Source organism: Thamnophis sirtalis, unplaced genomic scaffold (assembly GCF_051295495.1).
Source record: "Thamnophis sirtalis isolate CommonGarterSnake01/CBP01778 unplaced genomic scaffold, rThaSir2_p1.2 scaffold_5, whole genome shotgun sequence".
Taxonomy (NCBI): Eukaryota; Metazoa; Chordata; class Lepidosauria; order Squamata; family Natricidae; genus Thamnophis; species Thamnophis sirtalis.
The window spans coordinates 18607533-18631351 of NW_028261385.1; the positions used below are offsets into that span (position 1 = coordinate 18607533).

At 41.9% G+C, this 23819-nt stretch overlaps 1 protein-coding gene across 1 annotated transcript; it reads right to left on the reverse strand.

Annotated features, from left to right (window-relative positions):
- Positions 1–1148: 1148 nt before the first annotated feature.
- On the reverse strand, positions 1149–20111 carry CPLX4 (complexin 4). The gene is made up of 3 exons (XM_087717074.1): positions 19812–20111; positions 15916–16003; positions 1149–2035 (listed from the first exon to the last, which is right to left on the reverse strand). The coding sequence occupies exons 1-3, from the start codon at positions 19976–19978 to the stop codon at positions 1808–1810; spliced, it is 483 nt and encodes a 160-aa protein (XP_087573200.1). The 5' UTR covers positions 19979–20111; the 3' UTR covers positions 1149–1807.
- Between the last annotated feature and the right edge of the window lie 3708 nt (positions 20112–23819).

Genomic DNA, 23819 nt, shown 5'->3' on the forward strand with positions numbered 1-23819 from the left:
ACTCAGCCTCCCATCCTTCTGAGGTTGGTAAAATGAGGACCCAGATGGTTGGAGGCAATATGCTGATGTAAACTACTTAGAGAAAGTTGAAAAGCACTTCGAAGTGGTAGATAAGTCTAAGTACTATTGCTATTTGTGATCGGTTTATAAATTGAATGGCTGGGAGCTAAGGGACACCATCAAGCTCACAGTTGTAATGTAGCCTTTTAAAGACATAAACCTCAACCAAGTCCAATTTCTTAATCACTTTTTGAGTATTTCTTTTACTGAACAGGAAATATTAGGACCCTTCAGACTGGCAAATTCTTACTGCATACATTGGGTAGGTTGTTTTCTCCTTGGAGAAAGAGTTTTAAATATAATTTTAAAAGTTCTGAAAAATATTTTTATTAAATAGAAAAGGGGTGCTTAGAATATGGATTTTTTTAGAAAGTTAACTATGGATTAAGTTTAGATGGATTTGGAATTATAGTTTTGAGTTAAGTAGAAGAATTCCTCCGGTGGGAAATGGTGTTAGTTTGGGCTTGTTTTTAAAGAGGAAACATGATAATGTAACTTTGAGCGATTGACACTAGAGGGAGATAGAGGACAATAAACTCATCTCATTAAGAAAAAATGGAGCAAATGTTTTTGATGGAAGTTGCTGCATTTTGAGGTTCAAAATTGCTTGAAATGAGAGATAGAACCTGTGTCAATGAAGTTACAGAAAAAGAAGTCTAATATGTTGCATATTTTTATCATTTATAACATTTCCTCCCATTACTAAAACAGAATTTATATATGAATTTAATTTTTTCAAGTGCCCACTTGTGAAAGGGGTGTGTGTGTTTCCTTAACATGGATTAAAACAACAATATAAGCCATTTAAAATAATACAGAGACTGAGATCCTGAAGAAAAGGGGGAACACACAACAATTAATCTGTTAATGTATGGGTAGCAAAATTCTGTCCCAAAGAACATTCTACAGAATATATTACCAGGATGCTTGAAATAAAAATATGTATGCTTTTTTGTTTTTGTTTTTAAGGGATAAACAATTGTAGCAACAGCTGCAAATATGAATTACCTGGGAACGAACCCTATAAATTCAGGCATAAGGATCTTTAAAAAGTGTGAAGACAGTATACAATCAGATAATCAAGTTCATTAATAGAAGAAACAATGTTTTTATTACAGTACTTGTCAATATAGTAATTTTCACTGTCTATTCCCTCTTCATTTTAATTAAGTTCACTTTCACTGCTTTTAGTTCCTAGCTACAAATGGATGCATAGATACAGGATGCATAGATACACACAAAGCCACACACAGACATGCACACACATCTATAAATATGTGCGTCAGCAGAAACACACACAGACACAACACACCCCTCAGAAAAAAAACAGTTCTTGCATCTTATAAGTAAAATGCAAAAAAAAATTTTTGAGTGCTTGTAGAAGAATATTTTGTTCATTGTGATACTGGTTTAGCTGCATCAAAGTAACAAAAGTACTTTCTGGATTTGGTACTTCGACTGCTACATATTAGTGCAAAGTATTTGCAAATGGTACTAGACACCGTATAAGTATGTGAGCAAAGGGGATATAAAAAGGATAATAATGATCTACAAAATTGGAATCACCATCATGACTTCTCTCAATGGCCGTTTTTAATGTTATCTGGGAAAAACAAAACAAAACACCACTCCTCATAAAGAGGGAAGGTGTGATGAGTAAGCAGCACCACCAATTGTTGCTGTGGTCCCACTAACCGTCCACTTCTATGGACGTTTGTACCTATGTAGGTCTTGTGAAACGTCTTCACTACATTACAGAACATTTTTGTTCAGCCGACTGCTTAATATCAGTGAAAGTCGCCTGGACCTTCTCTTTGATAGCATCCACATCCATATTCTGGATGTTCTGAAGCTGTCCCAAAAGAGTATCTTTGTCTTCTTCTTCTTCTTGATCCTCTGCTACCATCTTCTGGAGGTCGTCGGGCAAGTCCACGTCATCTCCAGCCATCTGAATCTGATTATCATCTAATTCACTCTAACAAAAGGAAGCAAATAAAAATAAAAATCCATATATATGAAGGGGAAATTTCTTGCTCCATTGCTAACTACATTTAAAAAAAAATAGTGTTAAAAGTGTTAAAATTCTAAGAGAAGAAATAATAAGCTCTCTGTAGGTCAAAATAAGATATATGAGACTGGGCTAACAGTTCTTGAAGCAGAAATTATTTGCAAGCTTACTAAGGAGTTCTATTATGTTTTAACAGCCTTTGTGTTTTAATTAGCATGTGTAGAAATTAATAGTGAATGTGAATTTGTAGGGGAACCCTAAACTAGACTAGACTGGACTGGGCTGGACTAGACTAGTAACAGAGTAGAGTAGGGCAGGACAGGGTATGGTAGTAAAGTAGAATAAAATATGGATTAAAAATATAAGAATGAAGACGTGGCATGAAAAGGATAGTTAGAAGCTTGCTTAAAGGGACAGAGAGATGTCATCAGCCTCTAACCACAAGATGTTCTAGCCAACGTCCCTGTGTCAAAAGTCCAAACCACAAGGTTCAGATAAAGTTCGTTAATGACACGTAGTCCAAACCTGTAACAAAAGGAGAAGTAAGACCCCGTCTCCTTATAAGGCTTTCTCCTCAAGGTAACCAATAAGAAATGAGTTAAATGTTTCTGTGTTACACTCCTTTGAGAATGTATAACAACGCGTGCTTGGATAATGAAGGTTGTTCAGAACTTGCAATGCTAAGCCATGGGCTAGCTTTCTGAACCTGGCTGCCAAATAAACTTTTCCTGTATCCTGAGAAGTCTAAAGCCTGTTATTTTCTGCAACAGTAGGATAGGGTAGGGTAGGGTAGGGTAGAGTAGAGTAGAGTAGAGTAGAGTAGAATAGAATAGAATAGAATAGAATAGAATAGAATAGAATAGAAAGGTCTCTGAGTCTATTTGTTTTGGTATGCAGTGCTCTATAGTGATGTCCTCAGGGGAGGAATAGAAACAGTTTATGTCCAGGATGTGAGAGGTTTTGTAGAAATCTTTTCAATCCTCTTTCTCACCCATGTCATGCAGTATACAGGTCCTCAATGGAGGGCAGGCTGGTTGCAATAGTTTTTCCTTCAGTGCTAACTATTTGTTGAATTCTGTACCTGTCCCATTTGGTTGCTGTACCAAACCAGGCAGTAACAAGTAGTACAAATGACAGACTCAATAATTCCTCTGTAGAATTAACTGGAATTATGCATTTGTATCAAATTTGTATTTTACAATGCAAAGGCATTGTAAAATATTGAAGCTTAGTAATTGGTGTTTGTATTTTTCCAGATTCTGAAATGTGACGTTGCAAACAAGAAAATGTAGTAGAAAATGTGAAACAAAATGTATAAATTATTAGAATACTTTATAGAACATAGCAAGGATGTCAAACTCGTGGCCCATGGGCCGAATGCATCAAGCACTATCACACCCACCCTTGATTTAGCAAATAGGGGGAAAGTTGCAATACGTCACATGACAAAAATGTAATAACATGAGTTTGACACTCCTGGAATATAACATCGGAACATTTTAATAGACCGTTTGTGCGTTAATTGAGACTTTGAAATCATGTTTTATTTTAAGATTTCGTTGGCCTTCTTACTCTCCACAGTTCCCAGGCCTTGAAAGTAGCTTACTTTCAAGGAAGTGAGATAAGATGTATATTCTGAAACTACCTTCTCTGTAGATAAGGGGTATCCAACCTTGACAACTTTAAGACTTGTGAACTTCAACTCCCAGAATTCCCCAGCAGGAAGGACTAGCTGGAGAATTCTGGGAACTGAAGTCCACAGGTTTTTAAGTTGTCAAGGTTGGACACCCCTACTTTAGATAATGGTATTCTCGGAAAAGTTAGAGGCCTTGGTAAGGAAGGAAGTTCCATATATGAAATGATGCTGAGATGGGAAATTGCTGACTGTATAAGAGAGTGATAGTCTATAGGACAGTGATGGTGAATCTTTTCGGAAGGTTTCATGTCGAAAAGGGAGTGCCTGCGCTCATTTGGGACGTGACCCGGAAGAGGAGCTGCTCAGGGGCCATGCGCCCACTGGAAAATGCACTTCCGTTTTCCAATGGGACCATGCGTACCGGCCAGCTAGACTTCCGGTTACTGGCCAGCGTCCATGCTCATGCTGGAAAATGGAAGACTAGCTCTTCCAGGTTCAGGCACGGCTGCATGTGCAAAGTCCAGGTGATCATTGTGTGCACATGTGCACCCACAATCTGGAAGAGGAACAGGCGATGCCGTGCGTGCCAGGAGGCATGGCTCCGTGTGCCACTTTGGGTATGCGTGCCATAGATTCGCCATCATGGCTATAGGAAGTCCAATTGCAATGTATATAATCTGTGGTGGGTGGTGGGGGGTCTTTGTGACCATTCACCTAATAGCTTGTCATTGCCCTTGGGTGAAAATTAAAGAACTTAATTCATGCAACTGCCTGTTTTGCTGATCCCAGCTGAGAAACAAACTTGGTGAAGTTTTAAAATGCCAACACATTGGTGAACAAATATGCAAAAATATTTTACATAAGTAAAATATTTTGTTATATATATGTGTGTGTGTGCATGTGTGTGTTGCAATTGTGGAACAAATAAATAAAGGGTGACTAGTATAGATCTATTTCAAGCTATTTAGCTCTCATCAGCTAGCCATACCCTTACTGGGAATTGAACCTGGGCTGTATTACATATTAGGCAGTTATATTAGCCACTAAGCCACAGGCTCTCCTCCTTTATCTCATATATATATATATATATATATATATATATATATATATATATATATATATATATATATATATATATATATATATATATATATATATATATATATATATATATATATATATATATATGTAATGTTTTTATTTATTAGATATATTTATATGGCTGCCCATGTCATGAATGTAGAACAACATATTAGAACAATAAAAACAATATTAGCAAAGAATGAAAAACCAACAATGGTCATCAGAAACCAAGCCCAATAAAACAATTAAGAGGGACCTCTCAATGGGCAATCAAACCTCTTGTACAACAACACCCCCCCCCCAAAAAAAATCTGGGTTTTCAACACTTTACAAAAGACCTCCCCCCCGCCATGCTCCATTTTTGGCTTGGAAGGCTGTATCAATGTGGAAGCCAAAACTGGGCTCGCAAGTCCCCAAAATGCAATGCGCGTTCCTGCGTGCATGCACCCTGCTTCCTGTGCATGGGTCCTTCCCCCTGCACATAAGTGCATGTCCCCTGCATGCACCCTGCCCTGCGCATCAGATACCTCTGTGGCATGGGTGCCTTAGGATCTCCATTACGGTTCTATAACAATATAAAATGTGGGAATGAAAGGATTCCCTTAAAGTAATCAAGGTAACTTTCCGTTTTATTTGATCCACCTGCTCAGTTGGAACATATTTCTATACCATGTAAAGGATATTATTTTTTCATAAAAAGATAATAATTTTATTGAGTTGATCTCAACATCCTGAGATTAAGTGATATTCAAATGTAGTTTTTACCGGCAGCCAAAGATCTGACACAACCTGTTTGCCTTTGCAGTTATTTCAAAGGCGAAATTGCGAAAAATACCACAAACCTCCTAATGTAACCTCACTACCCCAATACAGGCAATCCTCAACTTACAACAATTAATTTAGTGACCATTCAAAGTTTCAATAGCACTGAAAAAAGTAACATGATCGTTTTCCATTATCATTTATGATCATGCACTATTGTACCATCCCCGTGGTCAGGTGATCAAAATTTAGTCACTTGGTAATGACTCATATTAATGACGGTTGCAATATGTCAGGGTCATATGAGCCCCTTTTGCAACCTTCTAACAAGCAAAGTCAATGGGGAAGGTAGATTCACTTAACAACCATGTTACTAACTTAACAACTGCAGTGATTCACAACCACTGTAGCAAGAAAGGTTGTAGAAAACATGACTTAACAAATGTATCACTTAGCAACAGAAATTTTGGGCTCAGTTGCGATTGTAAGTTGAGGACTACCTGTAATAATGTCACCAATGTGATTTAGATGGGAAGGGAAAAATGTCAAGATTCCAGCTTGGTCCAACTGGATCAGTCCGGAGGATGCCAATCTTGAAAGCCTACATCTTCTCATTACCTCCTTAGATGACCCATCTTTAGAGGGAAGTCATCTACAGAAATAATGACTGCATGTAGAACCTCATCTTTGGAGAGAAGGATGAGTTTGAAGAAGAGTCCAAAGAATCTCATTGTCATCATCATCTGACTGCAGGAGTCAGAAGAAAGAAAAAGCCAATGCAGTTATAGGTTGCATCAACAGAGGGATAGTATCAAGTTCATGTGAAGTATTAATACCACCATATACTGTCGTTGGGACCTGGAATACTGCATCCAGTTTTGGTCACTACAATGCAAAAAGATGCCCAGATTATAAAAGAGTGCTGAGAAGATCAACAAACATGATTAAAGGACTGGAGGCTAAAACATATGATGAACAGTTGCAGGAATTATATCCAATCTAACAAAGAGACGGATTAGGGGTGACAATAGTTGAGGAACCATCACAGAAAAGAGGGGGTCAACCTATTCTCCAAAACACCTGGAGGCAGGAGAAGAAGCAATGGGTGGAAATAATAAAGGAAAGAACTAACCTAGAACTAAGGAGAAATTTCCTGATAGAACAATTAATCAGTGGAATGACTTGCCTCCAGAAGTTGTGAATGCTCCAACACTGGAAATTCTGGAGCAGGGTGCATGGATTTACTCAAAATGGCAGTGACTCACTTAACAATCACACCTCTTAGCAAGAGAAACTCTGGTCTCAGTTGTGCTCATAAGTTGAGGACTATGTGTAGTTAAGGAGTTAGCCAAGCTATCCAACTCTTGAAGGGCATTGTACAGTGATCATGGCCTCTCCCTCCCTCCCTCCCTCCCTCCCTCCCTCCCTCCCTCTTTCTCTTCCTCATTCTCACTTTCTCTGATCTACTTTATTGAGGTCCAATTATACCTTCTTCTACTAATTATTTTAGTATAGAATTTAGGAATACAATCTCTAGCAATTAAAGCCATGTGACTAGTTGGGGATAACCATGACTTTTGGACAGAATCCTCTCATATTTCACCAGATGCAAAAGCTGCTCCATCATTAAAGCTGTTGCATCATTGTCCAGGCAGGTTCCCCACTCTGCAAAAAGTTGCAGTTGCTTTAAAGAGCTGCTACATTCCTGTTTTTTGCATGTCAAAGCATATTTTTTTCTGAATCGTTTTTGAAGCATGCACAGCTCAGTCGGATAGCAGATATAGAATAGAATAACAGAGTTGGAAGAGACCTGGGAGGTTTTCTAATCCAACCCCCATCAGATAAATGGTTATCCAACATCTTCTTAAAAACGTCCAGTGTTGGAGCATTCACAACTTCTGGAGGCAAGCTGTTCCATTGGTTAATTGTTCTATTTTTGTTCTATGTTTCCCACCTTTCCCAATCAAAGGGTGGAGGAAGCAATTTGATCAACATGGTAACCTTCCCTTAGGAACAAGCTACACAATTCATGGATGAAAACATCTTTCCAACGACAAATCTGTCCTGACAATCCCGTTAATAGGATTTAATGGGCTCATTAAGGACATGTTTTGCCATGTAAGCCTGCCCTTAATACCCTTAAGCATTACGTCTTGCACTTTTCAATGGCTTCATATTATGGACACGTAAGTATCTCTTAAAACATCTGTGCAAAATGTTTCACAGGCATTGTTGTAACCGCAGCACGCTGTCTCCGTTTTTATGAGTTAGCAAAATAGATTTATTATTATATTCTACCAGGAAATTCAAGATGGAATTATGGGAACAAATTTGTTTTATCTCCATGATAATTCCGAGAGGCTAGGTTAAGCTGAGGAACCTAACCTCAGGTATCCCCGGTTGAAGATCTACTCACTACAGGACAGAGGTGGGTTCCTATTGGTTCAGAACGGTTCAGCCGAATAGGTAGTAACTCGGCTGGACACGTGGCCATGCCGGTTCTATCCTGGGCACCTCCATATTTATTTTCTGTTCTGCACATGTGCAGAACAATCTTCATTGAATTTGAATTTGAATTTGAATTTACTTTATTTATATGCCGCCCTTTCCCCTGAGGGGACTCAGGGCGGCTCACAATTCAAGGGAATGGAACAAAACAAACAAAATTACAAAACATAAAGACCATACACAGCTAAAAAAACACAACAATCATACCATTCGGAGCGGGGCTGCAAGTCTTTAGCCCCAGGCCTGTCGGAACAGCCAGGTTTTAAGGGCTATGCGGAAGGCCTGGAGGGTGGTGAGGGTACGAATCTCCACGGGGAGTTCGTTCCAGAGGGTCGGAGCAGCCACAGAGAAGGCTCTCCTCCGGGTAGTCGCCAGTCGACACTGGCCGGCGGATGGAATTTGGAGGAGGCCTAGTCTATGGGATCTAATTGGTCTAATGGAGGTAATTGGCAGCAGGCGGTCTCTCAAGTACCCAGGTCCAGTACCATGAAGGGCTTTGTAGGTGACATTGAAAAAATGTATCCCCCCCCTTTTTTTAATGAGAATTTTGAAAAAAAAACTTTTACAAATATTTACTTCCCTCCCCCCCTCCCCCCCAACCCCCCCCAACCTCCCCCCCCGACTTCCCAGAACCAATACAGGGTATAAATCTTTAACAAAAACGTTCTAAAATAAACTTTAAAAAATTAATATCAATTTATCGATATTAATATTTTCCCCCTTTTTTAATGGTCTGTGTATGCCAGTCCCCGAGAGGTCCCAGAGATGGGCTGTTTGGGGGAAAACTGAGGCGTTTTTGCCTTCCCCCAGCCTCCAGAAGTAATCTTCAGGCTTCAGCAGAGCTGGGGGATGGGGAAAATGCCCCAATTTTCGCAAAAATGGGCCGTTTTTCATAAAAAAACAGTGGCGTTTCCCCCTTCCTCCAGCCCTGCTGAAGCCTGCAGAGTGTTCCTGGGGGCTGGGGAGGAGAAAAACATTTTTTCTTACTGGGTAGTTTGCAGACGCTCCCTTAGTTCTGGCGAGGCTGGAGGGCCCCCCCCCCATCCCCATCAAAACTTTTCACCACCCTTTCAGTGGGCGTGGCTTGATGAGTGGGTCATGTGACTGAGTGTGTGCGAGTGATGTCAACCCACTCAGTCACATGCCCCCCCCCATCTAGCCACACCCACCGAACCGTTAGTAAAAAAAATGTGAAATCCACCCCTGCTACAGGACAAAGGTGGTATTCTACTGGTTCTCCCCATTTCGAGTGAGCTGGTAGTGGCCGGGGTGGAAGCCTCCGCCCACCCACTCAGACATCATCACTCTGCACATGCGCAGAAGCACTGAGAGTAAAGATTACAGCATTTCATACCTGCTACAGGAAGTCCTCAATTTACAACAGTTTGTTTAGTGACTAAGAGCCACACAGTGGTTAGAATGAAGTACTGCAAGCTACCTCTGCTGACTGCTGGCTGACTGCAATTCGGCAGTTCCAATCTCACCAAGTTCAAGGTGAACTCTGCCTTCCATCCTTCCGAGGTGGGTAAAATGAGGAGCCAGATTGTTGGGGGCAATGTGCTGACTCTGTAAACCGCTTAGACTATTACCAGAAAAAAAGTTGTTGTAGTGGTTAAGGTGCTGGCTTAGAAACTAGGAGACTGTGAGTTCTAGGCCTGCTTTATGCACCAAGACCAGTTGGATGATCCAACTCAGCCCAATCCATCTTTGCAGGGTGATTGTTGAGGGGGAAATAGGAGACAGGAGTATTAGGTATGCTCACTGCCTTGAGTGTTATACACACACACACATCATATATCATATATGAGCTACAGTGGTGCAGTGGTTAGAATGCAGTACTGCAGGCTACTTCTGCTGCCTGCCGGCTGCCTGCAATTTGGCAGATCAAATCTCACCAGGCTGAAAGTTGACTCATCCTTCCAGCCTTCAGAGGTGTGTAAAATGAGGACCCAGGTTGTTGGGGGCAATATGCTGACTCTGTAAACTGCTTAGACCAGTGTTTCTCAATCTTGTCAACTTGAAGATGTCTGGACTTCAACTCCCAGAATTCCCCAGCCAGCAAATGCGGGGAATTCTGGGAGTTGAAGTCCAGACATCTTCAAGTTGACAAGGTTGAGAAACACTGGCTTAGACCATTATCAGAAGCCATTTGTTGTAGTGATTAAGCTGCTGGTTTAGGAGATTGTGAATTCTAGGCCTGCCTTATGCACGAAGACCAGTTGGATGCTCCAACTCAGCCCAATCCATCTTTCCAGGGTGGTTGTTGTGGGGAAAATAGGAGCAGAAGTGTTAGTGCTCACTGCCTTGAGTGTCACACAGACACACACACATATCATATATCATATATGAGCTACAGTGATGCAGTGGTTAGAGTGCGGTACTGCAGGCTACTACTGTTGCCTGCCAGCTGCCTGCAATTTGGCAGTTCGAATCCCACCAGGCTCAAGGTTGACTCAGCCTTCCATCCTTCCAAGGTGGGGAAAAGGAGGACCCAGATTGTTGGGGGAAATAGGCTGACCCTGTAAAACTGCTTAGAGAGGACTATAAAAACACTAGGAAATAGTATACAAGTCTAAGTACTCTTGCTATTTGGAGTTATCACACTGAAAAAAAGTGACTTTCAACCATTTTTCACCCCTAGGACCATTACAGCATCCCCATGGTCAAGTGATCAAAATTCATTCATTCATGACGGTTACAGTGTCCCAGGGTGCTGTGATCCCCTGTTGTGATCTTCTGATTAGCAAAGTCAATGGGGGAAGCCAGATTCAGTTCACAACTGTGTTACTTAGCCACTGTAGTGATTCACTTAACAACGGTGCCAAGAAAGGTTTTAAAATGGGGCAAAACTCACTTAACAAATGTCCCACTTAACAACAGACATTTTTGGACTCAATGGTGGTCATAACCTGAGGACTTCCCTTATTCATTATGCCCCTTTGTTCAAGCCAGACTGTTTGCGTCTTCCATTTAAATCATTCTCTCCTGATTCCTGCACTATTTATATTAAAGGACCTCTGGTTTTTTTTTCCTCTTGAGAAAAAAAAAAGCAACAACTTAATTTTCAAAGGCACCATAAGTGCTTTTAGCATGTAGATGATTCCAATAATATATGGAGCAGGTGAAATCCAGAAATTTTGAGTAGTTTGGAGAACCGGCAAATGCCACCTCTGACTGGCCCCAGAGTAGGGTGGGAATGGAGATTTTGCAGTATCCTTCCCCTGCCACGCCCACCAAGCCACGCCCACCAAGCCACACCCACAGAACCTGTAGTAAAAAAAAAATGAATTTCACCACTGATCTGGAGCTCTGAAAAATCATCTGCCAAATTCCCACAGAGGGAGAATCTCAATAGTTGTACCAATAACGTATCTGAAGGGCACAAGATTAATAAAGGACAGCCCAGGTCAGGTTCCCCCCCGCCCCCAATCTTAGCAACTTTAAGATGTATGGACTTCGATTCCCAGAATCCACATCCAAATTGGCTGGCTGAGGACTTCTGGGAATTGAAGTCCACACATTTTAGTTGCCAAAGTTAAGAAACACTAAGTCAAGTAGATCAGCAACTACAGGTGATCCTTGACGTATAAGAGTTCATTTAATAATTGTTCAAAGTTACAACAGCACTCAAAAAAGTGACTTATGACCAGTGGTGGGTTTCAACTTTTTTTAGAACCTCTTCTGTAGGTCTGGCCTGCTTTGTGGGAGTGGCTTGCCAGCCATGTGACCAGGTGGGAGTGGCTTGCCAGCCATGCGACTGGTGGGCGTGACCAACTTGTAAAATTTGGTGAAATTCACTTAACAACGCTCTTGCTTAGCAACCAAAATGTTGGCTCAGAAACTCTGGCATTTGAAGCACGCAAGTCTTAAAGCTGTCAAGTTACAAGACCCTTGCACCCCTAACCCTTTAGAAAAAAAACCCACAGGGGTGTTCAAACTTGACAGCTTTAAGACTTGTGGACTTCAACTCCCAGAATTCCTCCTCCAGTCATGTTGGCTCAGGAACTCTGGCATTGAAGTGTGCAAGTCTTAAAGCTGTCAAGTTACAAGACCCTTGCACCCCTAACCCTTTAGAAAAAAAAACCCAGGGGTGTTCAAACTTGACAGCTTTAAGACTTGTAGACTTCAACTCCCAGAATTCCTCCTCTCGCTCTTCATCTTGATGATGTGCGGACAGGCAGGGGGAGGGAGCTGGAACCGGTTCTAAACGGCACTGTAGATTTGTGGAACCTCTTCTATAGAAGAGGTTAGAACTGGCAGGAACCCACCCCTGCTTATGACCGTTTTATGCAGTTACAACCTTTGCACCATCTCCATGATCATGTGATCCAAATTCAGATGCTTGTGCAACTGGTTCATACTTATGACCACTGCAGTGTCCCGGGGTCATGTGATCTTTTTTTTTTGCAACTTTCCGACAAGCAAAGACTATGAGGGAGCCACATTCACTGAACAAGCAACTTACTAACTTATCAACTGCAGTGATTCACTTAACAAAGGTGGCAAGAAATGTTGTAAAATGGGGCAAAATTCACTCAACAAATTCTTGCTTAACAACATAAATTTTGGGCTCCATCATGATCGTAAGTCGAGGTTCGTAGACCACTGGTGGTCCATTAGAAAATTCTGGTGGTCTGCAGAAAAATTATTTGCACTAAATACTGTTTATCTTTTTTTAAAAAAAAATCATATTAATGGTCCGCGAGATTTAAAATTATGAATTTAGTGGCCCCTGAGGTCCGAAAGATTGGCGACCCCTGATCTGGACTATAACGTTAAGTGTCCACATATGCATACGTGTCTCTATGCCAAAAAGTTGCAAGAACTTGAATGAAGGACCTAAAAGGACATACATGTTAATTGCATGAATGTCATTTACAGATCAATAAAAAAGAACCTAAATTACAGTTGGGAGTGGTAAATAAACAAGGATAAGATGACTAGAGATAGGGAAGAAATAAGCTACCTTGCTCCTCAGACTTTAGCACTAGCAATAGCTCTTAGACTTATATACTGCTTCACAGTCCTCTCTAAACAGTTTACAGAGTCAGCATATTGCCCCCCCCCCAAAAAAATCTGCGTCCTCATTTTACCCACCTTGGAAGGATGGAATGCTGAGTCGACCTGGAGCCTGTGAGATTCGATCTGCCAAATTGCAGGCAGCCGGCAGTCAGCAGAAGTAGCCTGCAGTACTGCACTCTAACCACTGCGCCACCATGGCTCTTTAGATGGGCTTCCTTACAACTGCCCTTTTATACATGGTCTACAATCTTCTTGCTGTCTGTTCTCACAATGCAGTTCAATATTTGTCTAATCAGGTATAACTTCAGTGCAGTGGTGGGTTCCAGGCGGTCCTGTCCGGTCCGGGCATACCGGGAGCAGCTGGGAGCAGCAGCCACTGTACCGGAATTGTGTTTTGGTGGGGCCATCTGCCCATCTGTGTTCTTTACCTCTTTTTGAGGGAAACGGGCCAATTGCGCACGCGCACACAGCGTACGGCACCTGCGCGACCTTGCTGAGCAGCTGGGGCATCGCAGGGCAGTGGCATGTGCGTGCGCAGCGTGTGTGCCTGAGGTGGACATCTGGCCCCGTCGCAGCGTCCCAGTTGCGACGGGATCCGGAACCCACCACTGCTTCAGTGGCAATTCCTCTCAGATAAGAGTGTAACTTTTGTCCATTTGCAAATTTTATTTCTGTTACCTTAGAAATCTAAACTTTATTTCAGATCGTTTAAAAAGCAAAATAAAAAGCGGACGTTGCAAGACACACATTCAAAAAGACCGAACCAATTATTGTTCAAGTCAAACTGATAAGCAGATAAAAGACCATCAACAGAGGAGGCAACCAATACAGTATGCATTGACAACAGTTGCAGGATCTCAAGGGGTTGCGTGATAATCCAACTGCCATCTTCCCAACTAGCTTCTGAAAAGCAAAGTCAATAGGGGAAGCCACGGTTTGCTTCCTGACTGCCCGATTCACTTCACTGCAGTCATTCCCTTAACAACCATGGCAAAAAAGGGACATAACATCGGGCATGATTCATTTAACAACTGCTTTCCTTAGCAACCAATAATCTGATCCAGGGGTAGGTTCCTGCCAGTTCTAACCTCTTCTACAGAAGAGGTTCCACAAATCTACAGTGCTGTTTAGAACCGGTTCCAGCTCCCTCCCCCTCACCATCCGCACATCACCAAGATGAAGAGCGAGACGAGGAATTCTGGGAGTTGAAGTCCACAAGTCTTAAAGCCGTCAGGTTTGAACACCCCTGGGTTTTTTTTTCTAAAGGGTTAGGGGTGCAAGGGTCTTGTAACTTGACAGCTTTAAAACCTGCGTGCTTCAAATGCCAGAGTTTCTGAACCAACATTTTGGTTGCTAAGCAAGAGCGTTGTTAAGTGAGTTTCACCACATTTTACAAGTTGGCCATGCCCACCCAGTCACATGGCCAGCAAGCTACTCCCACCCGGTCACATGGCTGGCAAGCCACTCCCACAAAGCAGGCCACACCTACAGAAGAGGTTCTAAAAATTTTTTTAAACCCACCACTGATCTGATCCTAATTTTTGTTCTGAATTAAGGACTACCTGTATAAGTCAGGTTCTGAGCATAAATCATGCTTGGGAAGCTTAACTCTGGGTGCACAGGACACAATAAAATAAAACAATTTTTAGAAATCAAGTAGGCTTGCAAAATTTCAGGCAAGAATGCTGAAACTTCCTAAAGTCTCACTGGATTCTTAAGGGATATTGGTGGCCTTGCCTGAAATTCTAGCAAACTTGTGGGAACGCCTGATGATGACCCAAGTGTTCCCAATAACAGAAGCACCAGAGGAGACTATAACCACATGGGAATACCAAACCCAGGATGGAGAATTCAGTTTGCAACCAAAATCACCCTTTTTTTTTTCTTCACAACATTTGGGCTCTCGGCAACTGCCATGTATTTACAAAGGTTGAAGCATCCTGGGGTCACATGATTGCCATTTGCCACCTAGCCAGCTACCTTTTTTTTTAAAAAAAAAAATGACCCCATAATCCCTTACATGAGGGTGCAGTTGGGAAGTGTTTACTGTCTGGATGCCCTTCCTGTCACCAGTGCAGAGTTCACAGCAGATAATTACTCATTGTTCCCAGAGAGAGAAATATCTGCTACTACCTAGGATTGAACTCACAGCCTTCTGATTGTAAGGCGAAAGCGCCTTCTCTAGGCCACTGGACCACTCCTTCCCAGCTACCTTCCAACAATCAAAGTCAATGAGGAATGCCAGATCCAGTTAATGACCATGTGATTCACTTAACGACTGCAGCAAAAATGTTGTAAAATCAGGTACTCTGAGTCATTTAACAATTGTGGCAAATAAGAATGTGAAATTGGGCAACCTGCTGAACCACCACCTTGTTTACTAACAGAAATTCTGGTCCCAAATTGTGGTCATAAATCAAGGTCTACCTGTACATTGTTCTGACTAGACTTGTGGCTTTATTTCCATTTCTATCCCTATAGCATGGGTTTTTGCAATACAGATAAAATGCCATTTAAAGTCCTTCCTGAAAGGATATCTAACCTGAGTCTTGGCTGGCACATTCAGCATCTTACATATCATGTAAAAATGGGGGGGGGGGGGGTCATTGAGAAAGGACAGAAAAGAAAAATAGCAAAGCAGATACATCACTGTTTCTCAAGCATGGCAGCTTTGTGTTGTGTGGACTTCAACTCCCAGAATTGCTGGCTAGGGAATTCTGGGAGTTGAAGTCCACACATCTTAAAAGTTGCCAAGTTGGAGAACCACTGAGTGATATGAATGTTATATGTTCTCAAGATTGTAATAAACAGCATTTTTTTTTGACGGAGGTCTTGCCTTTGGAAGTCTGTATTTCTCTCGCAAGTGAACCCGCAAAACAGCTCGTCCAGCCTTCTTTTGTGCATAAGCTGCGTCTCTTTCCATCCTGAAGGCACAAATGGGAGGTTTCGTAAGAATCAACTGAGCCGGTCCAGCTAAACATCAGGCTGAGGGACGCTCTTAAGGAGCATCCGGAAGCAACTTCTGGATTCATGCATCTTATTAGAACAGGGGTGTCAAACGCGATTTAATTGAGGGCCTCATCAGGGTTGTGTTTGACCTGGTGGGAGGGGGGCAGAGGGCGTGGTGGGCATGGCCAGCCTGACGCCACTTGTGTCAGGGGGGTACCTTTGGTGGCCTGAGTGCTCTGCCAGTGAAAATGGACTCGGGAGCTCCGTTTTCAGCTGAGATGGCCTCCTCCAACCCTCTGTCAGTGAAAACGGAGCTTGGGGGGACCGCATACGGCCCTCATGAGCTCTGTTTTCAGCTGCAATGGCCTCCTGCAACCCTTTGCCAGTGAAAACGGAGCTTGTGGGGACCACGGGCAGCCCTTGTGAACTCTGTTTTTGGCTGAGACAGCCTCTTGCAACCCTCTGCCAGTGAAAATGGAGCTCGGGTCGGTTTTAGTGGTGCCCCATGGGCCAGATATAAGTATCCTGCAGGCTGGATTTGGCCCCTGGGCCTTGAGTTTGACACCCTTGTATTAGAAGGCCCATCAATACAAGAACCCTCAGAATCTGGATGTTTATTTATTTATATTGACTCCTGCCTTGTCAATGTGATTTTCAGTGGTTAACGATTAAAATATAACATAAATTGTATTTATCTAAATACTATTCCCAACCAACTGGCCCAAAGTACGGGTAGTCCTCGACTTACAACAGTTCATTTAGTGTCCATTCAAACTTATGAAACCAAATAGAGAGAAGGAAGACTGCAGTTCCTTCATATGATGGAAAGCAAGTTTACTTTCCATTGGTATGTCCCTTTGACCTGGGTTTATAGAGCCGAGGTGGCGCAGTGGGTAGAGTGCAGTACTGCAGGCTACTTCTGCTGACTGCCGGCTGCCTGCAAAATGGCAGATCAAATCTCACCGGCTCAGGGTTGACTCAGCCTTCCATCCTTCTGAGGTGGGTAAAATGAGGACCCAGACTGTGGGGGCGATATGCTGACTCTGTAAACCGCTTAGAGAGGGCTGAAAGCCCTATGAAGCGGTATATAAGTCTAACTGCTATTGCTATTGTTTAAAATGCTGTGGGTGAGATGTATGGAACCAGCTCCAATATTTATGGCTTTCTCATGTCTTTCAATGAGTTTCTGAACTGAAATGAACCATAATAACAAATCTATGGTTCTGAAAATCAGGCTCATGTCTTCTCTTATAGCTGCATTTTATCCGAGCCATTAGTTTTATGGCTAAATAATAGTTATAAGCAGGAGCCAATTTGGTCTAGTGGTTAAGGCATCAGGCTAGAACCTGGGAGACTGTGATTTCTAGTCTTGCCTTAGACACAAAGCCAGCTGAGTGACCTTGGGCCAGTCACTTTCTCTCAGCCCTAGGAAGAAGGCAACGGCAAACCACTTTGGAAAAGTGTTGCCAATATATAAATTTACAGCATTTCAATAGGTATAATTTGAAGGCTCCTTAAACCATATGCCCTTTGTATGTTTTTGAAGGGGATATTTTGATGGTCTTGCTATGGGTGGAACACTGACAATGTAGTTGTTACAGGGAACAAGGCTACTAGGGGTTTACTCCAGGCTATAGCAATAGCAATAGCAGTTAGACTTATATACCGCTTCATAGGGCTTTCAGCCCTCTCTAAGTGGTTTACAGAGTCAGCATATCGCCCCCACAGTCTGGGTCCTCATTTCACCCACCTCGGAAGGATGGAAGGCTGAGTCAACCTTGAGCCAGTGAGATTAGAACCGCTGAACTGCAGATAACAGTCAGCTGAAGTGGCCTGCGGTACTGCACCCTAACCACTGCGCCACCTCGGCTCTTGAACTCTATGATGACTCTATGAACTTGAGTCATCTCGCAACTGTTTATAGGTCATTTAATGTCTGAATAATTCAGTACGTTGAATTTTGTGACAAAGTTGATCGTTTAGAAAAAGTGGGGGAGAGAGCTGACTTTATAGCTCTTATTAAGCTCTCTAGGGGTCACCCACATACTGTATTAGCACTTTTCTCTCCTGTGTTCTAATAGTACCCCAATTTTTCTTTTGACAAATGGAAATATAACTTTATTTTGAATTCTACCTCATTCAAAAGCCATGACTGAAAGATATCTTGGGTAAATGTAATGTAGAAAGAGGTTTAGTTTAGGATAGCTAAAAAATAAGAGTCTGATAGTACTTTTTTAGACTGATCAATTTTATTTTAAAAAGGCATAAGCAAAATGTGCTAATCTGAAATGATGCTACTTGACTCTCTCACTTTCTGACCATTAAAATCAAATACCCATAGTAGAATCAAAGTAACTTCATTAAAGGTATTATTGAATGAATCCAGATCTTGAAAGATACAGATTTATTTTGCTTCCTGGACACATTTTTCATTTTCCCATGCAAGAAAGAGGATTCCCTTAAAATTTCCTGTGGCTCGAGGCCCATCTTGTGAACAGGACTACTACTAAATATAACCCTGGAGAGTCAAATTCCACAGAACATTAACCTCTCACCTCTAATCATCTTACAGTGTAGCTTTAGCTAAGCATTATGTAATTGATCATTAGTGAAATGATGTTCCAGAGATTTGAAATTCAATTATTTTTGTAGCTACAATAGTTAGTAGCGATATGTTTTCATTTTAATTCCTGTGGCTTTGCTGGTTGGGTACTAATACTATTATTACTACTAACAGTATAATACTAATATTGCACATTTCCTAAAAAAAACACTAATTGGTATTTAAAATGTTGATTTTGTAGGTAGTTTCCTATGTCATTATATAAACATCAGAGTAAAAATATTTGTTAAGAAAGAGCACAGCATTTTTAGACTGTAAGAGGTAGATGCTTATTATCTTTGCCATTTAGATTAGATTAGATTAAGAGTTGGAAGGGACCTTGTAGGTCATCTAGTCCAACCGCTCAGCCAAGCCGGAGACCATACGTCATTTCTGACAGGTGGCTGTCCAATCTCTTTCTGAAAGTTTCCAGTGATGAAGCTCCCACAACTCTCGAAGGCAAACTGTTCCATTGGTTGATTGTTCTCACAGTCAGAACATTTCTCCTTATTTCTAAGTTGAATCTCTCCTTGTTCAGTTTCCATCCCTTATTCCTTCTCTGGCCTTCAGGTGCTTTGTAAAATAGCTTGAACCCTTCCGCTCTGTGGAAGCCCCTCAAATATTGGAACACTGCTATCATGTCTCCCCTGGTCCTTCTCTTCACTAGACTAGCCATGCCCAGTTCTTGCTACCGTTCTTCATATGTTTTAGTCTTCAGTCCCCTAATCATCCTGGTTGCTCTTCTCTGCACTTTTGTTTCAAAATAGAGTAAATCTAACTTTATTGGATTTAACTATCTTACCCAAAACAACTTTTAAAAATTCCAACCAATGCAGGAAAAGAAAAATTCTGAAAAGTATTTGATTCAGATGAGCACTAAGGAAACCTATGAAATTCCATACCTAAACAAGCTTGTAACTGTGGTTACATTTAGGGAATGTCTTAAGTATTTCTCTTTCCCCAACCTGGAAATCTGGAAATAGAGAAACATTCAAAGGAAAGGGTCCCATTTACGTGGAGAAACCGTTATGAAAAATTAGAAATGCTTTTGGAGAATAAGTAATGGTACGGCCTTAACCCACACAGGCATTAAAACATCTACCTCCCTGGATCTCCGGTCTTGTGAATTTAAACAATCTAAATCAGTTTGCACACTGAAAACATAAGGAAGGTGTACTTACTTCTCCTCTATCACCTGCTTTTGATATTCCTCATATTCTTCCCTGGTCATTCCTGCTGCTGCAGCTGGATCAGCAGGGGCTGCATCCTCCGTCTTTTCTTCTCCCCCTCCAGAAAGCCCCAGATTTTTCACCTGGTTACTCAACATACTTTTCATCAGGAAAGCCATGTTCTCTCCTTTTTCTTTTCACCTTGCCAAGTGGGTGGGTGGGTGGGAAACAAACAAAGGCCACAAGGAAACCCACAGCCCGGAGGGAAAAAGAATGAACCAATCAACAAATGAAATTTCAACAGCCCCAAACAGCTCTTCTAGGGCATGGTATTAGAGAAAACTCTATGCCAGAAACAGTTCGTCAACTCTAATCTGGATTAAGGCGGTATACTCCTTAGCAGCCCTAGGCAGATGGTTCAGATTACCAATGGGGGTGGGGGAAGGAACATCATTAGATTTTGTATTTAATTTTTGTATTAATACCTTAAGCTAATTTTTATTCTTTTCAAGAGACGTGGAGGGGTGGGTGGGCCGGAGATGTGGGGAGAAAGAGATGAGAACTATAGAGATCTAATTTGTTTTTCCTTTGTTCACATACATTCAGGCATAAAATAAGCCACTCATGGCTCCATTGTTTGAATTCTAATAGCTGGATGTGGTTGATTATGTGAATTTTGTGGAGCAGGGCAACAATAAATCAGGTTAGAAAGATCAAAGAGATTTGAATGGTTGTGGAGGGAAAAGCAAGATCCTTCTTTAAATGAGAACCAATCCTTTTATTCATGGATATTTTATCCACTGGCATTCAATTCCTCCAGTATATTTTTCCCCCCCAGACTTTGATTGGTGATTATACATTTATGCTAGAACAACATTCTGTATCTCTCCACAGTTGTGGTCTGTAAAGATTTAGCACATTTTAGTGATTTGTTAACGACAGCTATGAATCTCTCCGGAGGTTTTACTGCTATACTATACTATACTGTAATACTATTATTCTCCAGGTCAAATCAAGAGCATTGTTTATCCTGTCAAACTCAAGTGGCTGAGTTCTTGAGACCTATTGATCTACAAGATAGCCAATCCTACTTTAACATACATGCCTGATGGCGAACCTATGGCACACATGCCAGATGTGGCACGCGGAGCCCTCTCTGTGGGCATGCGCACCATCATCAGATGCTCTTCTAGTTTCCGGTACATGCCTGTGCGCTAGTTAGTTGGCCTCCGCACGTACCGGAGCGCTGGAAACCTGAAGACCAGCTGGCCAGCCTGCATGCATGTGCCAGAAACTTAAAGACCAGCTGGCTGGCATGCGCATGCACACTGGGCAGCTGGTCTTTGGGTTTCTGGTGCTCCGGCGTTCTGGTTTGGGCACTCAGTGCGTAAAAGGTTTGCCATCACTGGCCTACACTGTCAAATGGGTGGGTGTGGTTTATTTAGCCTGGGCAAATCTTGTGCAAACCTCAAAGATTAGATGATGAAAACAATGGTTCATCTTCGGTAATCATGGCATAGAAACTGTTGGATACTTGTTCTAACTATAGTGTCAGCACTCCTCCATTGAAATAATTAGGAAAGAAAACCACAAGACTCCATTGATAGAAATCAAGTGTACTTTTACTAATTATAAATGATTAGAAGCGTAGCAAAGTGAAAGACTGATTATTTAGGCGCGAAAGCGATTGATATATAGAATAACCCATTCCCCACCCCTTGGCATCCCAGTTACAGTCCAATCATAATTCTCCTAAGTGTCAGGTGTGAGATCACTTCAGAAGGCATCACGAAGATGGAATGTCGGTGCCGTTGGCCTTGGCGGGAAAACTCCTTCGCATGCGCAGCAAGAGAGGCAGCAAACTCCAGGAGCCTCCTCCAGCACAATTAGTATTCCCCTCCCAAATACCATGCCCCCCTCCCCCGTTTCAATGGCAGCCGAAGCAGCAGCAACGCAGAGGCTGACATATAGTGGTTTCCACCAAGGTCCTCTGTTCCGGTGGGAACAGAGGTTTAATCCTATTGGTCGAAGAGTCTGACAGCTCCCTATAAAAGGGCTGCTGTCAGACTCAACCTTCGCTGGATTGTTCTCACTTGTTGCATTTAATAAAGAGCTGTTGTTACCGTTAAGCCTGTGTGTGTGCCTATCCATGACCCGATCTAACAGAAACAGAGCTAACTCAGATGGGTTCAAGGTAAGGCATCACAGGAGATGTGAGAGTGGCACAGGGATTTTTAATTTGCAGTTGGAACTAGAGAAATGAAACAGACTTCAATCAAATCAAAAGTTAATTGAAAGCAGGGCATGTACAGGACAAATATAGCATCAGAAAAGCTGGTGGCCACAACCTCTCTTAATTCAAACAGCACCATGGCCCAGAGAATAATGTACTATTAAATTTAATGTAAGTTAAGTATCTGAATTATTTTGATGTGGAGTTAGATGAGAACTCCTATGGGTCACCATTACAACAGGCCACACAGAAGAAGTTCACCCTTGACTGATCCTTTTCATGCACCTTTATAGCAAGCAATAGCAATAGCAATAGTTAGTCTTATATACCGCTTCATAGGGCTTTCAGCCCTCTCTAAGCGGTTTAGAGTCAGCATATTGCCCCCACAGTCTGGGTCCTCATTTCACCCACCTCAGAAGGATGGAAGGCTGAGTCAACCTTGAGCCGGTGAGATTTGAACCGCTGAACTGCAGATAACAGTCAGCTGAAGTGGCCTGCAGTACTGCACCCTAACCACTGCACCACCTCGGTACCTTGGTACCGAATTAAAACAAATCCACTCCTTAGCATAACAATTTGTTTATCAATAGGTCTTTTGTTTGGAAACAAGACTGAAGTAATCTCAGAGCAGCTCTGAGTCTGCCTTATTGGGCTGGATGTTTATGTGCTTAAAAAAGGAATCACCTCGCAAGCGCTACCAATACACACTGCATATTCTCACATTGAGCAAAAGTAGCCCACTTTTCTGGGCCAAAAAAATCGAGAACACCACATATGCACACCTGGCACCTCTACCCAATGCTGGCAGCCAATTACAAAATATACACTTATTGGATGTCACCAGTGGTGAAATTCAATTTTTTTTTACTACCAGTTCTTTGGGCGTGGCTTGGTAGGCATGATGTAGCTTCGGGGGCGTGGCTTGGTGGGCGTGACAGGGGAAGGATACTGCAAAATCTCCATTCCCACTCCACTCTGGGGCCAGCCAGTGTGACATTTGTGAACTACTCAAAATTTCTGCTATCGATTCTCTGAAATACTCCAAATTTCCGCTACCGGTTCTCCAGAACCTGTCAAAACCTGGATTTCACCCCTGGATATCACACTGATAAAATTGTCTCTTGCTAATTTTCTAGCCCCGGAGAGTTTCTAGTACCCCAGTTTACTTTTAGGGATACTTTGAGGTAAGGAAGGAAGAAGTGGGCATATTTCCAGGAAAAGCATTTGATGTAGCTATTCATATATTTCTACTTTCTACTAAAGATGGAATCCAGAAGCATTCTCTTTATTAAAGATGAAAGTTGGCACATTTGCAGCATATCAACTTCCCATTATTTTTAATGCCCCTCAGCTAGATATATCACGTGCCAGCAAATAAGCTTCATATGTAGAAACCTGCAGCCTGAAGAAATCAAATCCCCCATTCGGAAATTTTTCAGGATCTTGGTAGAATGTTATTATCTTCTCATTTGTAGGAAGGGGATTAAAAAATTAAACAAAGAATAATCTAAAGAGTAAGTTAACAGTCTTCCTTTCCATCATCAGTACATGCCACTGCGAAATTATAAAAATCACCAAAAGGTTTCCTAAGAATAACTTTAAATAAAATTCAATCAAATCAAACCTTGATTTATTTAGATGTTTTAATTTGGAAACAACGGAATAAGAGTTGGAAGGGACCTCAGAGGTCTTATAGTCCAACCCTCTGTTGAAGCAGGGGACCCTATGCCATTTCAGACAAATGTCCAATCTCTTCTTAGAAATCTCCGATGTTTAAGCACCCATAA